The sequence below is a fragment of the Ochotona princeps genome, chromosome X (assembly GCF_030435755.1).
Source record: "Ochotona princeps isolate mOchPri1 chromosome X, mOchPri1.hap1, whole genome shotgun sequence".
Classification (NCBI taxonomy): domain Eukaryota; kingdom Metazoa; phylum Chordata; class Mammalia; order Lagomorpha; family Ochotonidae; genus Ochotona; species Ochotona princeps.
The window spans coordinates 52,419,109-52,438,969 of record NC_080865.1 but is presented as its reverse complement, the minus strand read 5'-3'; the positions used below and the strand labels follow the sequence as shown (position 1 = coordinate 52,438,969).

Here is a 19,861-nt window from a genome sequence, read left to right as displayed (position 1 = left end):
AACTTAATTAAATTTGAACTTCCTGGGGTATAAGTGTATCAAAATTCTCTTAATTTATAGTGATCTAAAGTTAATTCCACATTATAAATATTTCAAGTAATAAACATTGAAAGGAAAATTATCAAAACTCCTCTCTTAATGAAGTGAAGGAAAGGGGAGTGACTGTATGGATGATTATCTTGTAGTTCCTTTCAAAGAGTCCCCATCTATCTTGTGCACATTCAGTTTGAAGACCTCTGAGTTAGTGTCTGCTGCAAGGAGATTATTGCAAGCACACAAGGCCGGTGACTGAGGGCGTGCACTCTGCAGGTAGGCAACCTGGGTTTGACCTCCAATTCTGAGTCTAGCTCTTTCTTAATTGCACAGAAGATCTGTGTTAACCTTGTTGGCCCTCTGTTTTTGCATCTGTAAAATGAAGGTAACAATAGTCTGTCACTCGGATATAGTGGAGTAATGTAGCTTAAGTCTCTGACACACGTGTGTTACTATACAATCAATTCTATATTTTAAGTTCCTTTGAGAACTTAATATAGATGTCTTAATGATCTGTGAGCATTTATAGAAGGGGAGGAATTTCTCAGTTCTTACTGTCATTATATATATTAATTTGATTCCAGTATGCTTTTTGCCATGATTTTATCTCACTCCAAAACATCTCTTTCCATTGGATTGTGAAAGGTTCTGCCATTTACAGGTCCTCTTAGTACTTCCAGTACGTAAAACTCCTTTGTCTCCTTTACTTTGTGCAGCCCCATTTAAGAGTTCTAACAGTTAAGTTACAGTATTCTGTTTCTGTGAAGGATCTTTTTTTTTTCTAAATGACATTCCCTAAGCTAAACATTCTCCAAGATCCAGGACCCAAAGAATTTGTAGATGGAAAAAAAAAGGAATCCCTAAAAATATTATGTAGACTGTTTTGATTTGTGCCGTTTTATGGACTTATAAGTATATGTATGATTCAAATTAAGCCAGCAGTGCTATCCCAAAAGGTTTTGAGAGAAGTTTATAATGAACAGATGATTTGTTGTTTACTTATTAGCACAGTATGTATAAGGGGTTTGTTCTGAGGATATAAACTGTGTTCCCTTAGGCAAATAAATACCCCACTTCCAGTCTTTTTTACACAACTATTTCATCAATTTTTATTCACTGTCTTTAGGAATGTCATAAGAACAAAATAAGCTCTTTTCTGTGAATAAATAGTTTCCTACTAACCTTTCCCACTCCATTCAGAAAGTCAACTTCTTTTTGGGGGGATCTCAATGTGATTCCAAAGTTAACCTTTTAGCACATATTTTCTTTTGTTTTAAATAATTAATCAATTACTTATGATATAATTCATGTAGCCTCTGGGATTTCCCCTTACCCTCTTCCTAAATCTACCCCCCCAACTGATTTCCCCTATATTATTACAATAGTATAGTACTTCAAAAGAAGTCATATTGAAGTTCTGTCGTTAACACATAAGGGTGTTTCAAAAGGATTTTGGAAATAAATGGAATTAAAAAGAAAAGTTTATTGAAGAGCAGGCATTTGGCTTAGCAGTTAGGACTCTGATCAGGGTGTCCATGCCTACTGTAGTGCCTGATTTCCGCTTCCTGATAATGCAGACCCTTGGCAACTCTGAGGCCCACACCCCCACTGCCATCCCAGCCATTGTGGGCATCTGGAGAATGAACTAACTGCCAGATGGGTGTGTAATATTTCCCATTCCTTCTCTGTGCCTCTCAAATGAAAAGAAGAAAAAAAAAGTTTAAAGTACATAATTGCACAGAATATTGAAGTTTATACCTAGTTTCTTCAGATACTACACATTCTCTGTGAACTCTTTGAAGACCCTTGGGACATAATGTAAGTGCCTCCCACCAGTGGATCATAAACTCCTTGAAGGCAGGAACCTTGTTCTTCAACTCTGTATCACTCCAGATACCAGCCTTAAATATGAATGAAACAAATTTTTTTTATGAATAAGAACTCAAAATGCTATTTCTTTTACAGATTTGGTTCATTTGACTTGCACATCTTCTAAAACAGCAAGAGATGATTTAGAACCAGTTGTGCAGAAATTGTTTACTCCGTATTCTGAAATGGAAATAGGTAAGAAAACAAGGGGTAATTCACTATAAGGAAGTTTACTCTTTCAGAAATCCCATGAAAGTTTTTGCAACCTAAACTAAATGTTATGTGTTCAACTGTCACATGTTTAGTAAGATGTTTGAGTGCAGGGTCTCCTTAAACTAGGGGTGAAATATCTATTTGTATTAAAGGAAAAATAAATCACAAACACATGTATAATTAGGTGAAAAATATTTATTTTTATGCATACATTTTAATATGCACTTTAAAGACTTTTAAAGAATATTTCAACTGATTTTAGGGTAAATTACAGGTAATTTTATCTTCATAACTTTGTAAGTGTTGTACAACATGTATATGCAAGTATTTCTTTATTAGAAAAAGATATCTTCCTTGAGAAAGATAGTTGATAACACCAGGAATGCTTCCTGATAATTTAGCCTTCTAAGCATGACAAAGTAGTCACATGATAAATGTGGACTTTCAAAAGATATTTATTAATGGTGAAAATGCTTTTCAGCCATGAAGTTTCAAACTTTTCTCCCCCATCTTAATAGGGTATCTCTTATAGATGTGAATGGAGCTTTTGTGGTGTGCTTTGTGTGTGAGTGATAAAAAGTAGCCCAACTTCATTTATGTAAAGTCAAGGTGACTTTCATTATAGGATTTTCATGTTTGCTTGAATCTTGGTCACCTTATTCAACTGATTCATGTTTTATCATTTTCTTTGAATGTCGATTATTCAGACAATTGTATATTTCCTTCTGAGTTTTCAGTTTCTTTTTCATGCACCTGTTACAGATTGTGTTTTCTTATTGCAGAGATGGATTGTTTATATTAGGAATGTTTATGTAAGATGACAGATTGTTCCATTTATAAGTGACTAATATCAACAAAATTTTTGTGAGCTGCTGTATTAGAGTTCTCTAGTCTGAAAACTTCACTCTGAGACTTAATTTGGTGCATATTCATATTTTCTTCCTTGAAAAATCTCTTGTAAATATTTGGGTTGCTGTTAAAAAATTTAAGTCAAAAATACTTGAGAGATTCTTAAACCTAACATGAAGTTATAGTTTTATTCTTTGGCTTTCATTACATCTAATCCTTGCTTATATATAATACAGTGAATTTCTTTGTCACTTATAAAATGCTTCCTAATTTTTCCGTTGAAATTCCGTTCTGATGCTTCCAAATAATAAAACTGATTTTGAATCTTCTATGATTAGTCTTCTCATATGCATTTAATTTTCTTTCATAAAAAAAAACTTTACAGAAATTACATGTTCATTACTTAGTATTCTATAGGCATTTTATCTTTTTTAACATTAATCTTAATGGTTAAAGTGATCCCATTTTGAAATGATGTATTGTTTAGAACCTGAGTGAAATTCTTTAGTAAGAACTATGTGTTCAGAGGGTTCCTCAGGTGCACCGAGGCACTGAAAAGCTAGTTTTCACTGACACATAGGCCTTTTTATCATCAGGATGAGGTACTGGTCATATTTTAATTAAAATGTCAGAACAAATACTGTTGGAGTTATTGAAAATGAATCACCAGATAAAGTGAGCACTGGGCCATGGCAGGTCAAAGAGGCAAAGTCACCTGGAGAAGAGAACTCAATTCATTTTCCTGCCTAAATGAGGAAGAAGGAACTTTACGAGCAATATGAACTTTTAATACATTAAAGCACATTGTTCTCTGTAGCAAAAGCCTCTATTTTCACAGATTGATGGCTTTTATTGTTATGTTTTCATTATTTGACAATCATATGAGATGCCATGCTTTAGAACATTGTAAATATTTTATGTTAAAACATATTACAAAGGACTAACATTATTCAGGTTTATTTTCTTTTCCTTTGAGTTCTTCATTTTGTATTTTGTGATGCTTCCTAAGTCGTGAACATCAGCTGAGTCACCTTGCAAGAAAGTTCACTTCTAAGAAAAGATATTTTCATTTCAACTGCAATACTTCTTTGATAGTATGTGATAACTTCAAATAGATCCTGAAGGCATTTCCTCTCTTTTTCACTTTTTAATATATCAGCCAGAGTTACTGAGATATGTTAGGAAGCAGTAGTACTGATACTTCAGTGAGCTTTACCTGTTGGGCTTCTTTTAAGAACATGAAAGACCTCTTAGCCTTCCCTGCTTTCACAGTCAAAGACGTTATCAGTTGCTTTACGCTTGAGGAGCCTAATTCTTCAGGTGAGAAAAAGAGATGATACTCACCATTTATGTATGCACTAATTCTTCTACTTCAGGATATCTTTCAAAGCACTAAGAGAAACTTATATATACAGTAAGCAGTATGTTCAAGTTTGAATGGCAGTAAGTACCCTAGGTAATTTATTACTACGCGCACACACACACACACACACACACACACACATATAATTGAGGCTTTCAGTTGGAATTGAAGCAAAAATGTCAGTCATAGTATATTTTGAAATGTCTTAAAAGTGTCACAACTACCCATTTTTCTCATCATTGTATATGACGTGGAGTTATTCTATCTCATTCTAATATTTTTTATCTAAATATACTACTTTAAAGAAGAAATTCCCTTTGTACATATACTTTTTATTTAGTGGCTACTAAGCCCATTAAGTACTTGCTTTACTTCAAAAGCAAATAATTGTGTATTGTAGCCAAATTTAGTTAGGACTGTGACAATCTCCACTATGGTTAATATTAACAAAATAGTTTACTCTTTCCCTAAATATGGCTTGCAGCCGTCGACCATTTCTGACTTTTATTTGGTATGTCATAATTGCTTTGTTTCTACCTTCCTGGCTCTGTACTTACTTCAGCTTAATTTTCGCAAGATCTTACTCAAAATCACTTTACTTTAGTCCTTCACACTAATTGAATGAAATGAGCTATTTCAGAAAACTAATTCTACTGCTGGCAATGTGTTATGAACTCCAAGCCAAAACTCGACACCTTTAATTTTTTTTTTTAAACTGTGTACTTCACAGCTATGTGGCATTTTTGTAGCCATTTGTCTTCCAGCTGACCTCAAACAATGATAAAGCAATTAAATGCCTCTTTGAAGTATTTTATATGAAAACCTGATAACTCCCTTGTATCCAGACATCTGTTTTCAGCCTCTGTCAGTTTATCACCTTCCTCTTGTTTCTTTTCAAAGTCTCAGTGATGAAATTCCTTCCCGCTAGACAGCTGGACATTCATTTCTTCAACTTGTGTTGAGTTAAAGCCCTTCTCTAGCTGGGACTTCCATGAATTTGGCTTAGAAGTGGGGAAGACAATGATAAAGGCCTTCCAGATTTCTGCAGTGCTCTGCACATCTCGTGTCACAAATCATTGGTTGCTTTGTTTAAGGATCTTCTATGATAACTAGTCAATTCTCCAAGAACAATATGATTTTAGCTGTGAAATATAAACTTCTCATATTCTTTTGTTAATAGATTTTGCCATCTACATGAAGTTAGTGATATACTCGGTTTGTAGATTTTAGCATTAAAAAGCTATACCTTGAGAAATGACTTCTACATAGTTTCTTAATCCTTTTTACACTGATAATTATGAACTATTTAGAATGAACTAGAAAAAATTTAGTTGGAGGTATTTTATTTGAAATAAAACTATTGTGGATTGGGAAATAGAACGTTTTTCTTAGTTGAATATTGCAGTCAGCTGAAAATTTCTCCACGTGTACAAATACAAATAGCAGTAATTAACCAAATGATATATACCTTTAGAATTTACACTTTTCACATTTGCTTTTCTTTATTTATCTTGAAATTCAGAGTTACAGCGAGTCCTTCCATCCTCTGGCTAATTTCTTAGATGGCCACAAAGGCTAGGACGGACCAAGTTTAAGCTGGAAGCTTCATGCAAGTTCCCCTTTGCCAGGCCGTTAGCTAGATTGGAAGTACAGCATCCAGGACTTGAACTGGCAGTCTATGGGATGCTCGCATCAAAGACAATGGCTTTGTGAGTCACAAAGTGCCTCGTAGTCTTCTGAAACTTTACATCAGTTGGAATTTCAGGTTCACATTCTGGCTAAACTGAACTTTAGGGTCAGAAAACAGCAATATTTTCTGTTTCCAATCAAAGAAATTACAACATTTCTGCAAAAAAGATAGAAATGATGATCAGGATAGCAAGAAATAGATTGTAGGCATTTAGATTGGACCTGTTTGTAAGCATATATTACTAATATTAATTCAAATTATGTATTGGACATCTGTTTTATTGTAGGCCCTCTGATAGGGAACAAAAAAGGGAAGGAGGAGAGAGGTAGAATAAGGACTAACTACCTCCTGTGCTCCCAGCACCGTGCATGGAGCAGATGCTTGTCATTCAATGAGAGAATTTGTTCTCAAAAGTCACGGTCTTATGATTTCATTTTTGTTATTTGTTGGTTGCGATTAACTTCCTAATCCAGTGGGGCAAAATCATAAAATTAAATTAGGATATCAGAATATTAGTGGGGTATATACCATTTACTAACAGTTTTATTAATATATCATGCTTAAACCATGTGATTTACCACTATTTTTAAGGAATTTTTTTTTTTCATTTGAAAGGCAGATTTACAACGAGTAGGAGAGATGGAGGGAGAGATTTTCTATCCACTGGTTCACTTCCCTCCGTCTACGAGGGACAGAACTGAGCCAATCTGAAGTCAGGCACAGGGGCTTCTTCTGGGTCTCTCACATGTGTGCAGGGTCCCAAAGACTTGAACCACCCACTGTTGTTTTCCCAGGCCATGAGCAGGTAGCTGGGAGAGGGAAGTGAAGCAGCCAGGACATAAAGCAGCACCCATATAAGAAACTGGCGTTTAGGCAGAGAATTAGTCAGTTGAGCCATCTGGCCTTGTAATTCACCAATTTAAAGTATAAAATTCAGTGGGTTTTCATATATTCATCGAATTTGGCAAATGTCACAGTCAATTTCACAACATTTCCATTACCCCCAGAAAAAGCTCAGAGCCAGGATTACACTGAATCTCCCTAGCCCTAGGTGACTACTTAATGAATTCTTGTCTCTATAAGTTTTTGTTGTTCCATGCTGCTGACTTTAAAACTTAACAAATTCATTTATCCATTAAATCCATAAATTTAGCTTATTGTCTCACTTGAAATCATATAATTTGCACCTTGATGCTAGTGAAGAGAAAGCAGTGCAAGAGAACATGATTGGAATTAACCTGAGAAGTCAAAATATATTTTTTGAAGTCTTGTTTTTAATTAAGAAGTAATCATTGGGGGGCTTGGCGCAGTGGCCTAGCGGCTAAAGTCCTTTCCTTGAAAGCACCAGGATCCCATAGGGACACCGGTTCTAATCCGAGCAGCCCCACTTCCATTCCTGCTCCCTGCTTGTGGCCTGTGAAAGCAGTCGAGGACGGCCCAAAGCCTTGGGACCCTGCACCCGCGTGGGAGATCTGGAAGAAGCTTCTGGCTCCTGGCTTTGGATCTGCGCACCTCTGGTCATTGCAGCTGCTTAAGGAGTGAATCAATGGACAGAAGATCTTCTCTGTCTTTCCTCCTCTATTTTTATCTGACTTTTCAATAAAAATAAATAAATCTTTTTTAAAAAAAGTAATCATTGATTGCATGGAATATTTTGCACATGTATTGGAATATGTGGATGCAAATTTACTGATTGCTTACAAAGATCTGATTTATTGTTACAGTGTTTTCGTGGTTTAATTGATTAAATTGACAAGTGTATTGTATTTTACAATGCAAGTCAAATTTATTTCTATGTTCAGAAAAGGAAGAAGTTGAAAAGCCGAGAATTTTATGGGTTCTGTACTTCAACATGAGAGATTCTTCAGATATCAGCAGGAATTGTTACAATGATTTACCACCCAATGTTTATGTGTGCTCTGGCCCAGATGCTGCTTTAGGAAATGATAATGCAGTCAAACAGGTACGTCTGTTGTTGTGTTTCATTTTGCAATATAAAATTTGTATGGTCGGGAAAGTGAGTTCCTTTTCTCTCTGGAATGTGGGACTAGAGACTGGAAATTCTTACTTAATATCCCTATAAACGTCACGTCTCCATTATATATACTATCACGTTTTCATTGAATATAATGATGTATAGAGATTATGAATGGGTTCCATTGCAGAAATAGAGATGGAAGATGTTAGAAGTATATAATCATAGAAATGAACTTACAATTCCAGTATTCTGAGGAAGCATTGCTTCTCATTTAAATAGTTGGTCTGTTATTGTATAGTTTTGAAGTATAGGAACTTTTCTCCCTAATACCTTGAGTCATTTCAAGAAGGATATAACTAGTAAGTTATACAAAATGGATTTTTTTAGTGGTCTTCACTTTTCTTAGTCAAAAGGCTGAGAAGCAATCATCTTAATGATTTTGTTTTGTCTTGAAAAATATACAACTGTTTTTCACAAATTGATTCTATTAATGTTTTGACAGAGCCAGTCTCATAAGAGCTGCTCTTGTAACCACTGAACAAATACAGGAGTTCAGGTACAAGTTTTGTTATGTTGTTGGGCGTGAGTATGAGGAGGTATAGACTAACATCAGCTGCCAAAAATTAGCTATGATGACATTAGGCTGAAATTGTATATGCCTATATGAAGTTCTTCATAAAATTCATGGAACATAGAATTAAAAGATACAAGTTTATTTCAGTGCTGTTTTAAGATCCATAGTTTTTCTTAATATGCATTTTCCTCATCTGCATAGATTTCAGAAACTTTTAGATCAAAATAAGCTTATGTTTTAGTTCTATTTCCCATGAACTTTTCAAGTACTCCCACACACTTCTCTGCCCTTGTCAAGGAAAATAGAAAGTCTTTTGAGCTAGTCATGTGTGTCTATCAAATAAATAAATGGACAACTTAGAGCTTCACCGCAAGTAGAACTTTCATTGCCATTATTGTTGGAGATTTCATAGAAATGGCCTTCTTGAGCTTCTGATTTGTAATCATAAAGGCAAGGCTTTGAGCCATGACCGTGATGCAGATTTTCTGCATAATTTTGCCAAAATATGTCTCCTCTTCAGTCTGATGGTGATAGCACCACTGAGAAACAAAAGTAGGAAGTTACATTTTGAAACATTTTTCATTCTGTAAGTTTAATGGGAACTGAGGGATAGTTTGTAGTTTCATTTGTGATTTAAAATGAGCAAATCACTTTTACTTTGGTATTCTCAACTCTACAAGCAGAAATTGCCAACAAAATTTTAGCCAGGTAACTTCCGTTATTTTTATCCCTTTATATTCTTTAATTTTTTAAACTGAAATGGAAAACTTCTTCAATAAGAGCTTATAATACAACTGGTGATCTATATCTGTTAAAAAGTTGTAATTATTGGGTAATTTTATCATGAGGCAATTTGCTTCCTAACAAGATAACCTTCATGTATAAATTGTTATTATAGCAGAAAACAGTATTAGCTAGTTTGGGCATTAATTATTATGTACTATTAAATGTAAGTAGTTATAAATTTGTTAAATAGCTTTTAAAATGTCAGTTTTGGGGGAAATACATATTTTAAGGACTTTGGTAATTGTATTAAATAGATAGTTTAATCAGATAACCTGGATCCTGGTTCTAGTATATCATCCTAACATTATCGCAGGCACTAATTAGTGGTTTTCATTTTATAAGTGAATAATATCATCTATGAAAGCTCTCCGAACAGCCTACAGGCAGTGCCTTTATAGAAAACACAGGCCCCTTCAGGTTTCTTTTTTTAACAGGTAAAATGTATTGTTCACCACTTGGAAAACTGTATCATTTCTTTTTGTGATTGTGTGGAGGTTAAATAATTTAAACCTGACTTTCTGTGTGTTCTTATGGAGCAGTTTTGACGACACGAAAAGTATAAAGCTCACAAGGTAAAATTGCATGCAGAAACACACAGACATACTTTTTAAGGTTTATATTTCAGTTTTCCCCTATGCACCTGGCATATAATACCTATTTACTTGATATAGCACCGTCCTGTTTATGCACGCATAGTACTGAGCAGATTGGTACATGGTCCCCACTTCCAAAGCACTAATAACTCACGCTTCATTCAGGAGTGCCTCCTGCCAGCCCTGAGGAGCTGTGACTGCCATAAGAATAAGAGTACTTAAATTGGTTCATGTTAGACTGGGCTGGCAATGTACAATATAGAATATTACTTTATAGACATATTACAACACATTTATTGGTCTCGGTTCACTCTTGTTTCTAAGGATTTATTTGAAAGTTACAGATAAATCTATGCCATGCACTAAATCACTCCCCAGATAACTTCAGTGTCCAGGGCTGGGCAGGACTAAGCCAGGGGTCAGGGGGAATCCAAAAACAGGAAACTCCACCCTAGTCTCCTGCGTGTGTGGGAGGGACCGAAACACCTGGGCCATCTGCCGCTGCTTTTCCCAGACTATTAACAAGAAGTAGAACAGTTAGGAATCACACTGGCACCCATATGGGGCAGCAGCTTTACCTGCCGTGCCACAATATTAACGCTTGTGCTCTATTTCTAAGTTAAGGCTCAGCTTTATAGATTGTATGAACTATCAAGTTGCTCACAGATTGTGTTGCCATTCACTTTCTGATGCAATTGAGATAGGGAAGTTTGCATTTGAGCATTTTCTGTTTGTCAGACACTTAACCCCTCGTGTTGTTTTGAGGACTAAATAAGGCAATAGGTGCTAGGGCTAAGTACTTGTGGAAAACTTATTTTGCAGATCAGGAGCCTGAGGATCAAAGGGGTAGAGTGAGTTTTTCACCATTACACAGACCTAGTAAGTTTTTGAGCCAAGCTTTAAACATCAAGTCTATTGGATGCAGTTTTTCTAAATTCTTCAAGTGTGCTATGCCGGGGTCCGTGTAGTGGATGTGGGAAACAGGAAGATGTGAAGAGCATTGCTTCCTTGTGGCAGGGCCACGGGGAGCTCCCGCAGGGCTCCAGCGGAATGTTGCTTTGGCCACCTGAATGCAGCCCGCTTCCCATTGCATGGACACCGGACTATCCCACTGAGATTTCTGTGGTTTATTTAGGCATTGTCTGCCTCTGCGGAGTTAACAGTTGACGTATGGTATCTGTGCGAGCTTGGAAGCTGATATTGCTGATATTGCTTTTAGCAATAAGGTTTCCCACTATTGCTGCCACTGCCCCCTTTGATCCTATGCTAACCAAAGGCATAGCAGTTACCTTTGTTTAGAATCCTCTTCCATTGACCTTAGCTAATCAAGGGTGCTAGTCTCCAGGTATAGGGGAAACCCATTCTTTCCCTCTTTCTTTGATCTTTGGGTCCTGCCTCCTGTGTTACATTTCCTCCCTTAGCTGATTGAAGACCAGTTGTAGAATGAGGATTGTAGTAGGAATGTGTTACTGATTGATAGGCGCCAGCATGGATAACATCCTGCCTTAGGTGAAACAAACAGCAGAATTGGCCTTAGTAACACCCACTTGACCATGACGTAGAAAGTCTGAGCCAGAGTTTAACTGATTCTGTATAAATAAAGCAGGCGGCTTTATTGCATAGTCCACTATCATCATGGTCCGTCTCTTTCTTTCTCTCTTTGCGCCGACTCCACGCACACTTCACAAGTTCCGAACCCCGGGCCGGAGCTGGACTCCGGCAGTGCTATGCTACTTTCAGTCTGAATAAGGATACATCCTAAATACATTAAAGTGTTAGACTGACAAAATATTTATTTTTGCTTTGGATAGGTTGATAGTAAATAAACAGATTTTTTAATAACTTGCCATGAGCCACAATATAATTAGCCCTTTCCCAATTATTTTTCAGCACATTAAACCAATCACCCTCTAACTTCTGGCTTTAAAAGAGTGAGGGAGAAGGAGGATTCTGTGATTAGAAATGGGTATAGTTAGCAAACAAAATACAGCAGACTGTGACTGGTGCTGTAGCATAGTAGGTTAACCCTCTTCCTGTAGTGCCTGCATCCCAAATGGCTGTCAGTTCCAGATGCAGCTACTCCACTTCCAATCCACCTCCCCGCTAGTGTGCCTGGGAAAGCAGCAAAATATGGTCTAAGTCCTTGGGCTCCTACACCCATGGGGGAGACCTGGAAGAAATTTCTGACATCATACTGGCTCTGCTGCAGCTGTTGCAGCTCTTTGGGGAGTGAACCAGACCAGTGGATAGAAAATGTTTCTGTAAATCTGCCTATCAAGTAAAAATAAATAAATCGTAAAAAAAAAAATACAGACTGAGAAGCATTATATGAACCTTCCAGAGAAAAAGGAAAAGGTGAAAGTCTGGCTTAGCTGCAGTTGTCTGCAGTAAGGAGCAGTGGCACATGGACTGAAGACAGGACTTGCAGAAGCTGACGGAACACAAGGTGAAACAAGTTATGCATGATGGGGAAATATGGAAAAAGAGAGGGAGTGAGCCACAACGAATAGGGCTTTAAGGAACAAAAAATGTTCTGGGATGGGTAATAAGGAAAAAGCTGATAAGATAATAAACAAGAGGAACTGGCATGGAAACAAAGGTAATGTTAATAACTATATGTATGCTCAGCATTTTATAGTAGATAGTCTTAAGAGTTCTTATAACTATGTAATAAAAAAATTACATTCTGTTTATGTCAGGGACTAATAATTGAGAGTTGACTGAAAAATCTTGTCTTCTTAGATGAATCGCTGTATAGCAAGGTATGTAGACAAATGACGGTGGAGTGTAGCATACAGATAGTTCAAGAAGACCCAAAGTCTAGAAGTAACACAAATAAATAAATGAGCTTTGTCTATAAGTCAGACACAGGGTACTATGTAAGAGTTGAGCAGTTACTGTGGATTCAAATTAAATACTGTAGAATTGGAAACACTTGGGTATGACATGCACCGACTCAAAATACAGACACCAAGCTGTGATTAAGAAACAGTCATTAGGGGCACCCATTATGACACAGCGGTTTAAAATATTACCTGGGATGCCTTGTGGGTGCTGGTTCATGTCTAAGTCGCTGCTCCACTTGGAGTCTGACTCCCTGCTAAAGGACTTGGGAAAGCATCAGAAGAGGGTGCGATTGCTTGGACTCTGCAACCCTGTGGGAGATCCAGATGATGCTCCTGGCTCTGGCCTAGTCCAGCCCTAGCCATTGTGGGCACTTGGGGAGCGAACAGTAGATGGAAGCCTTCTCTCTCTGACTTTTGAAATAAATAATTTTTAAAAACTGTGTTAGTGAAGCAGAAGGTAATAGGTAGTGATTGGACAAGAGGATAAGATGAGAGGAAGCAAGCCTAAGGGCATTGTGTACCATAGTAAAGCTCTTGGGTTTTACTGTTGGTAACAGGATGTCATTGAAGAATGTAGAGAATTTCATTTTTCATAGATTCCTCTGAGGGTGATGTGGAGCTGGATTACAGGGGGAAAATATAAGAGGCAAGAAAATTCAGTCCAGTTCTGGGTCCATTGGCAGTTAATCTGTGTAAAAGATGACATCCATTCAGTTATGTCAAGGAGGAAGGATCAGTTTAAAATGAATAGGAGATAACATTGAGAGGATTTTGTGAGTAGTTTGCCTGCAGAGAATAAAGGAAAGGTGAAAATGCAGAGAGACTAGATAGAAATACAAGATTAAAAGATCATGAGGGAGAACTGAAGGTTGAGACTTTGATGTAGTCCCCATACTTCTACAGTAGGTAGGAAGTATTTTCCCACAGTGAATAGCGAAGCATGAATCTCATCTCAAAACATCCCAAGTAAGCAATGCATTATTGTGAATTATACTCACTGTACTGTACATTAGATGCATCAGAACTTAGTTGTCTTCAATTTTGTACTCTTTGACAAACAACCTCCCCCCCCCCAAGCCCCGACAGTCACTCTTACTCCCTGTACACATAAAGCATAAATGAAATAATTTGGTGTTTTGTCTGCTGTGCCTGGCTTGTTTCACTTACCGTAATGGCCTCCTGGGTTATCTATGTTATTATAAATGACAGGATTGTTTACTTGAAATTAAATAAGGGAACACATTTTCTGATAGCAGAGTTGTGTGGCAGAAGCATGCTGATAACAGAAATTTAGGTGTCCCTACTTCTAGACACGTAAGCAACCATGAGTGGTGAAAGATGTGTTACCTCGTAGGGGTCTTCGAAAAGTCATGGAAAATGCATGATAATCCTTGAAACCTTCTCTAACACCAAGATAAGATTTTCTTTTAACTCCATTTTGCAATTGTATCAATATGCAAAACATGCACTGAACACATTTTTAGCAAAGAATTCTACAATTTGTAAAAAAAAATTTAAATATATATCCATAGTAAATGGAATATCCAAATATATACCCTTGAAGGATATCCAAAAGGGAAAGAAATTATTGTCCTGTCGCTTTCTCAAAGCTACATCAAAGGTCAGGGCATTTACTTGGTGATTAAACCACCTATTAAGATGCTCCACCAATTAAGATCTCCCACATGGAATGCTTGGGATTCAATGTCTAGTGTTGCTCCTACCTCCAGCTTCCTGCTAATGCAGACACTGGGAGACGGCAGTGATGGCTCAAATGGCCGTGTCTGTACCATCCTTCCACATGGGACACTGGTTTCAGTTCCTTGATTCCTTTTTGTTTCCAGCCCAGATCGGAACATTGTGAGCTTTTAGGGAGTAGATCACCCGATATTACTCCCATAACCATTCCCCCAAAGCATCCGTTTACCAATTGTGGATAACCAGGTGGGAAACATTTTAGGATTTTCAGCTTACATGGTCTATATCACAGGTACTCAAGTCTACAGGTAATAGGTAAATAAATGAATATGACTGTGTTTGAATAAAATCCTATTTATGGAAAACAGCAGTCTAGATTTGGCCTATGGGTCATAGCTTGGTTTAAGGAATGTCCTTATGTATGTATCCGGAAGGAAGAAAGGTGGTAAATGTATCTTCAAACAGTAAATGTATCTTCAGACCTTTTAATAATTCCCTTTTACGAATGGGATAAAACTTAGTTCTTTAGCATGCAGGTGTCTATATCTGATAATGAGATATTTCGTACAGATAAAAATGGGAATGTGTTTTGGAATAAAATATAGTGCTATCTGCCTCAATCTCTGTTCTCCCTCCGTGTGTGTGTCTGTGTGTAGTTAAGAGCACTTTTTTTTCTTGTTTTCTTACCTGCCATACTAAGATCAACTTAAATTTCAATATTTTTACTTTTAATTGTAATAATAATAGAATCCATTTTATAGAAGCTTACCTTGATGCCATTTTATAGGTGATAAATCAAGGCTTTTGAACAAACATTTCCTAAATCACATAGCTCCTAAGTGACCCAGCTAGCATTTGCACTTCAGGTATCTGTATATTCAGAATTCATGAGCTTAAACATTGTGCTGCATTCCTTAAAGCCCAGGGAAATTATATCAGAAAGCAGCTTGTTGAGTGAAAAATGAAGACTTTTTCTTGATTTGTCCAGTGACTTTAAGTTAACGTTATTATGGGCTAAATTAGATTGCATGGGTGTTACAGATAAGCTGTATAGGAAATTGTATCAAGAATATTAAGGGACATTGTATTTTTCTTGATATACAGAATAAGTATGCTTAAATTCTCAATAGCCATCCTTAAAGAGTGGGCCTGAATGCACATACTGATTTAGAATGAGAAATGTCCTAGAATTCTGAACCAATAATGTATATTGGTGAAGTGCTGTCATCAGGTTAGACATGTTCAAGGGTACTGCTAATTTTGTCTAGATAGCTCCAGAAATGCACATAATAGTTTAAGGTCAATGTTACAAAAACTGTTTTGTCTATCTTATCCTGGCCAGGCTCAAACCATTTTTCAGCAAATCTACCCAAATGAAGACTTCTGTCCACCCCCGCCAAATCCAGAAGACATTGTGCTTGATGGAGAGACTTCACAGCCAGAGGCTTCAGAATCCATTCCCAAATCAGAGGGCAACTCAGAGACTCCTGAGGAAAGTGCAAACCCGGAAGACCCACTGGCACCCTCTGAATAATGCCTAATCACCAAACTAGACACCTCACTTTTGAAATCTGCCTAGTCTCAGTTTTCTTGATGGAGCAACTGTTTGAGCAGTGTTAGAAAGCAGTGGCCAATTGACACATAGAACTATAAGGAGAAACAGGTCATAGAAATCCTAAAGGGGATTTTTTTTTTCTTGAAGAGGACATTCCAACAACACAGACTACTTCTAAAGCACAGCAACTTGCCTATTTTAAATCTGTGAGATTAACAGATGAAATTATGGATGAATTGACTCCCAGGAATCATTAAGGATATGAAAACAGTCCTATGCATTGTCAGTAATTCTGTGCTATTAGCACAACTTTTATCACTTTGGGCGTTGGTTTAAAAGCCACAGCTTCAGAATAAGCTCACATATTTCCTTTGATTATTTGAAGTGTAACTTCTCTATTGATATGAACATGATGACATACACTATAAAAGCATACATCTAAACTGAGATAAACTAAAGTATCATGATCCAGGTACCAGCCTGTCCTGTGTTTGCAAAACATTTGTTTTGTCTTTTGAGAAGTATTGAAATTTTAAGATGTTTAAATATTTTTATAAACAAATCACAAATCCACTACCCATCAGTATTTGTAATATTACTAGTGATATTTACGTGACTCATCCACATACCATACTGGGTAAGGTCAGTAATGAAGAGGTGAAAGAATGAAATGAAAAGTTAAGTTAGACTCATTGGTATTTGGAGATTCTGTCCAGGCAACTACCTGGAATATTAGCCTAATTGTCTTGAGATCTAAATTAGTTTGGCTATGCTGCTTATGATGTTAAGAAAGTTTGGGGCTCCAATTTCTCCACGTGTTAAATAGAAATAGCAATACCCTGTCTACTGTATGAAAATGATAAGTATAGTGCCACCCTTAGGATGGTTTTTCCTTAAAGAAAAGTTGCTTCAGAATTTTCTCATTGGGTTGGGTATGAATGTCAGAAATCTCATGTAGTAAAACATTGCTGTCCCCAAGAAAATGAGCAGTGTGTTTGCTACATTGAATTTTTTTTTAATGAAAGCCTTTTTCATGAAATATTATTTTTAAAGTTTTATAGGCTAGTATACATGATGATTCATGGAATCGTAGTTTTGAAGTCCTGTAAGGAAAACTTCATATTCCTTTCTGATAGGTCAACTTTAAACAACCAAGGACTGAATCGAGTAGGGCAGTTCATAAACCCTACTCTACTTCCCACATAAAAATGTTAGAGCTGTACATAGGCAGGAAATGTACTTACAGTGACAGTGCCTATATTTGAATTTTCCCAAATGCCAAGCCCTGATGGCCTACTTTTTCCAAGCAATAGTTCAGATTTGCAGCTGCCTGTACATAAAGAAACAAAAGTTCTTGTTGCATTGTTGCATGCTCTGACCTGTATCACCTGTCGGGGGGCCATGATTCCAGTGGAAAGCACACAGTTTGTACACCTCAGCTCAGAGGCTCCCTGACTTCAACAGGTTATGCAGGCAGACTTTTGTAGAAACGAAGGAACCAAGGAATGTATCTCTTGCCTCATCTTCCTCTACCCCTGCAGATATTGTTGAATCTACAAGGAAAAAATTCCTAGCCTCTCAGGCTGCTCCTAAGCTCACCTCCAACTGTACAGCCCCTTCCCTGTCTCTGTAGCCTCCTCTTCCTCTCTCTCTTCCTCTTTTGTAACGTCACACAAATCAGGGACAATAGAATCACATTATAACCTACTTTGCTATAGGGATTTCAGATCATAAGGCAAATCATGTTTCCTGAAACCCACTAAGGCATGTACCAACTGCCTGGTACTTTCCTTTAATAAACTAGGCATTGGTCCTGCCCCTCAATACCAGCAATATAAAAGGTTTCACTAGCAGAGACTTGAATCTGAATGCAATTGCAGTAAGTGGCACCAACAAAGATATCCTTTGTTATAGTCTTAGAGTTTAGGGCTCCTGAATACATCATAGCATTTATGCAAACAATCAGGGTAGGCCTAGAATAGCTAGACAAATTCTGATAGCCTTACTGCAGCTGTCTATGTAGAACAATGATGGAGATACTTTATGATTTCATTTGCCAGCCCACATTGTATCTATCTCATCCATCAGCCAGCATTGGAGTCTCTTCTAGGTCATTAATTACATACTGTTGAAATGTTTCAAAGCTCCTGACTTTGATGTTTAAATTATTTGTGAGTTAGTGATTGAGATATACTGATGCTAAATATCATGTTAGAGAACTTTAAATATTTACTGTTGCCTCAGAATGTAATAGAAATTATTGTAAGAGCTTTCTTAAGTCCGAAATCATATGAATGAAAATAATCTTGTACATAATGCAAACTTTTCTGTAGCAGCTTAAGTTTCAAAATTGTTAAAACATTTTGATGTGTGTGTGTTGAAAATATTTAGTTATGCATGCTTATTTATCAAAATGTTATTAACTATTCAGTTTAGCAACTGATAACACACCCAATAATTAATCCTATATTGCTACTGTATTTTTTCTAGTTGATGTGCCTGCCTAGAAAAACATAATATATAATAAAGTTCAATTTGTATATTTTTCTATAGGAAAATTAGTTAAGTTTTCCTCATCTCCTATGATATTTAGCTGTCCATAGTATGACAGATCTGTTAATGAGTGGCTTCTAGAATGGTGGCAAATTCTGAAACTGTCAACCTTTGATAATGGTCATGCTAAGGATTAACTTCTATCACTCCTCTAGATACCTGAATTTGCGATTTGATGACTAAATAGTAGTAGTCCTTTCAAGCAGGAATTACAGCAATTTTCTTGCAAATCAATTATTTATGTCTACTTGTTTTGAATAATGTCTTTTATTCTGAATTCTCTTAAACCTTTCTAAAAGCATGAAATACAAGTTCATAATTTGCACAGTATAATAGTAAGTTTTCAGAGGAAATTAAGACTGTTCTCAATGCCTTTGAGGTGTGGTATGCAATTGTTTTCGTGTTAGAATTTGGTATACATGCCAATAACTTAAAGATTATCTTGGACCTGATATTTTTAATTTTACCATTATTTAAATAATTGTTGGGCTGTCTACTTGATTTTCTTTTTAAGCATCTGCCAATGAGTTTAGTTTTTTGCTTTTAGGAAACCATTCCAGATGCCAACATTGATGTCAATAGCAAATAAAGGTGGATTGGACCCTGTTCTCTTTGGAGTCAGTGCTGTGATGGCTGTCAGGCATGGGCTATGGTTTGTGTGCATTGGTTGCCTATGAAATTTGACTTCTCACATGGAAAGTAAGAATCTGAAATGTTCTTCCAATTTGGTGAATGAGAACTGAAGTGTGTTCTGAGGTATTTTGAGTCTGCTGTAAGTTCCTTGTGACAGATAACAGACTACTGATGCTCTTTTTATGCAAAAATCATTCATGGAACTGTGAATCATCTAATTAAAGCAAACTGATATTTTCTGTCAATTCCAAGTAGTTCCTAAAGCTCTTCAGACAGGATGCATTCAGAAGACAACAGGATTTTTTGCTTTTTCAAAGCTGGGCAGTCTATCTATGAGATTATTAATAAATCAAGTTTAAGAAAGATAAGGTTAATTGAATTTTTAAAACAAGTAGCTGTATTATCCTTCAAGTACCTTGGAGCTATAATCACATTTTTTTGAAACAAGTGCTTTGATATGTTTGACTTCTTTAATGATGGCTTTTTAAAAATAGCAATTAACACTTAGCAAACCAAGTCACATTTTGAAGGCCACTTTTCTTTCCATTGATGTACAATTTAACTATGGGGCTGCAATGAGATGCCCTTGCTGTACAAGTTGCCACGTCTGCTCTTTTTGGCAATGATG

General features: G+C 36.6%; 1 protein-coding gene across 2 annotated transcripts in view; it reads left to right on the top strand.

The window, feature by feature from the left end:
• CHM (CHM Rab escort protein) overlaps positions 1 to 19,333 on the top strand; it is a 200,922-nt gene extending 181,589 nt beyond the window's left edge. Inside the window, exons 13-16 of one of the 2 annotated variants that reach the window (XR_009244599.1) lie at positions 1,999 to 2,097; positions 7,820 to 7,980; positions 15,835 to 17,411; positions 17,492 to 19,333. Coding sequence is in view for 1 of the 2 variants with exons in the window: in XM_058659249.1 (XP_058515232.1) it covers positions 1,999 to 2,097; positions 7,820 to 7,980; positions 15,835 to 16,026 (452 nt within the window). In the remaining variant the exon portion in view is untranslated. Of the gene's footprint in view, positions 1 to 1,998; positions 2,098 to 7,819; positions 7,981 to 15,834 lie in introns of both variants that reach the window. The other variant, XM_058659249.1, reaches the window with a different exon arrangement.
• Positions 19,334 to 19,861: the final 528 nt, after the last annotated feature.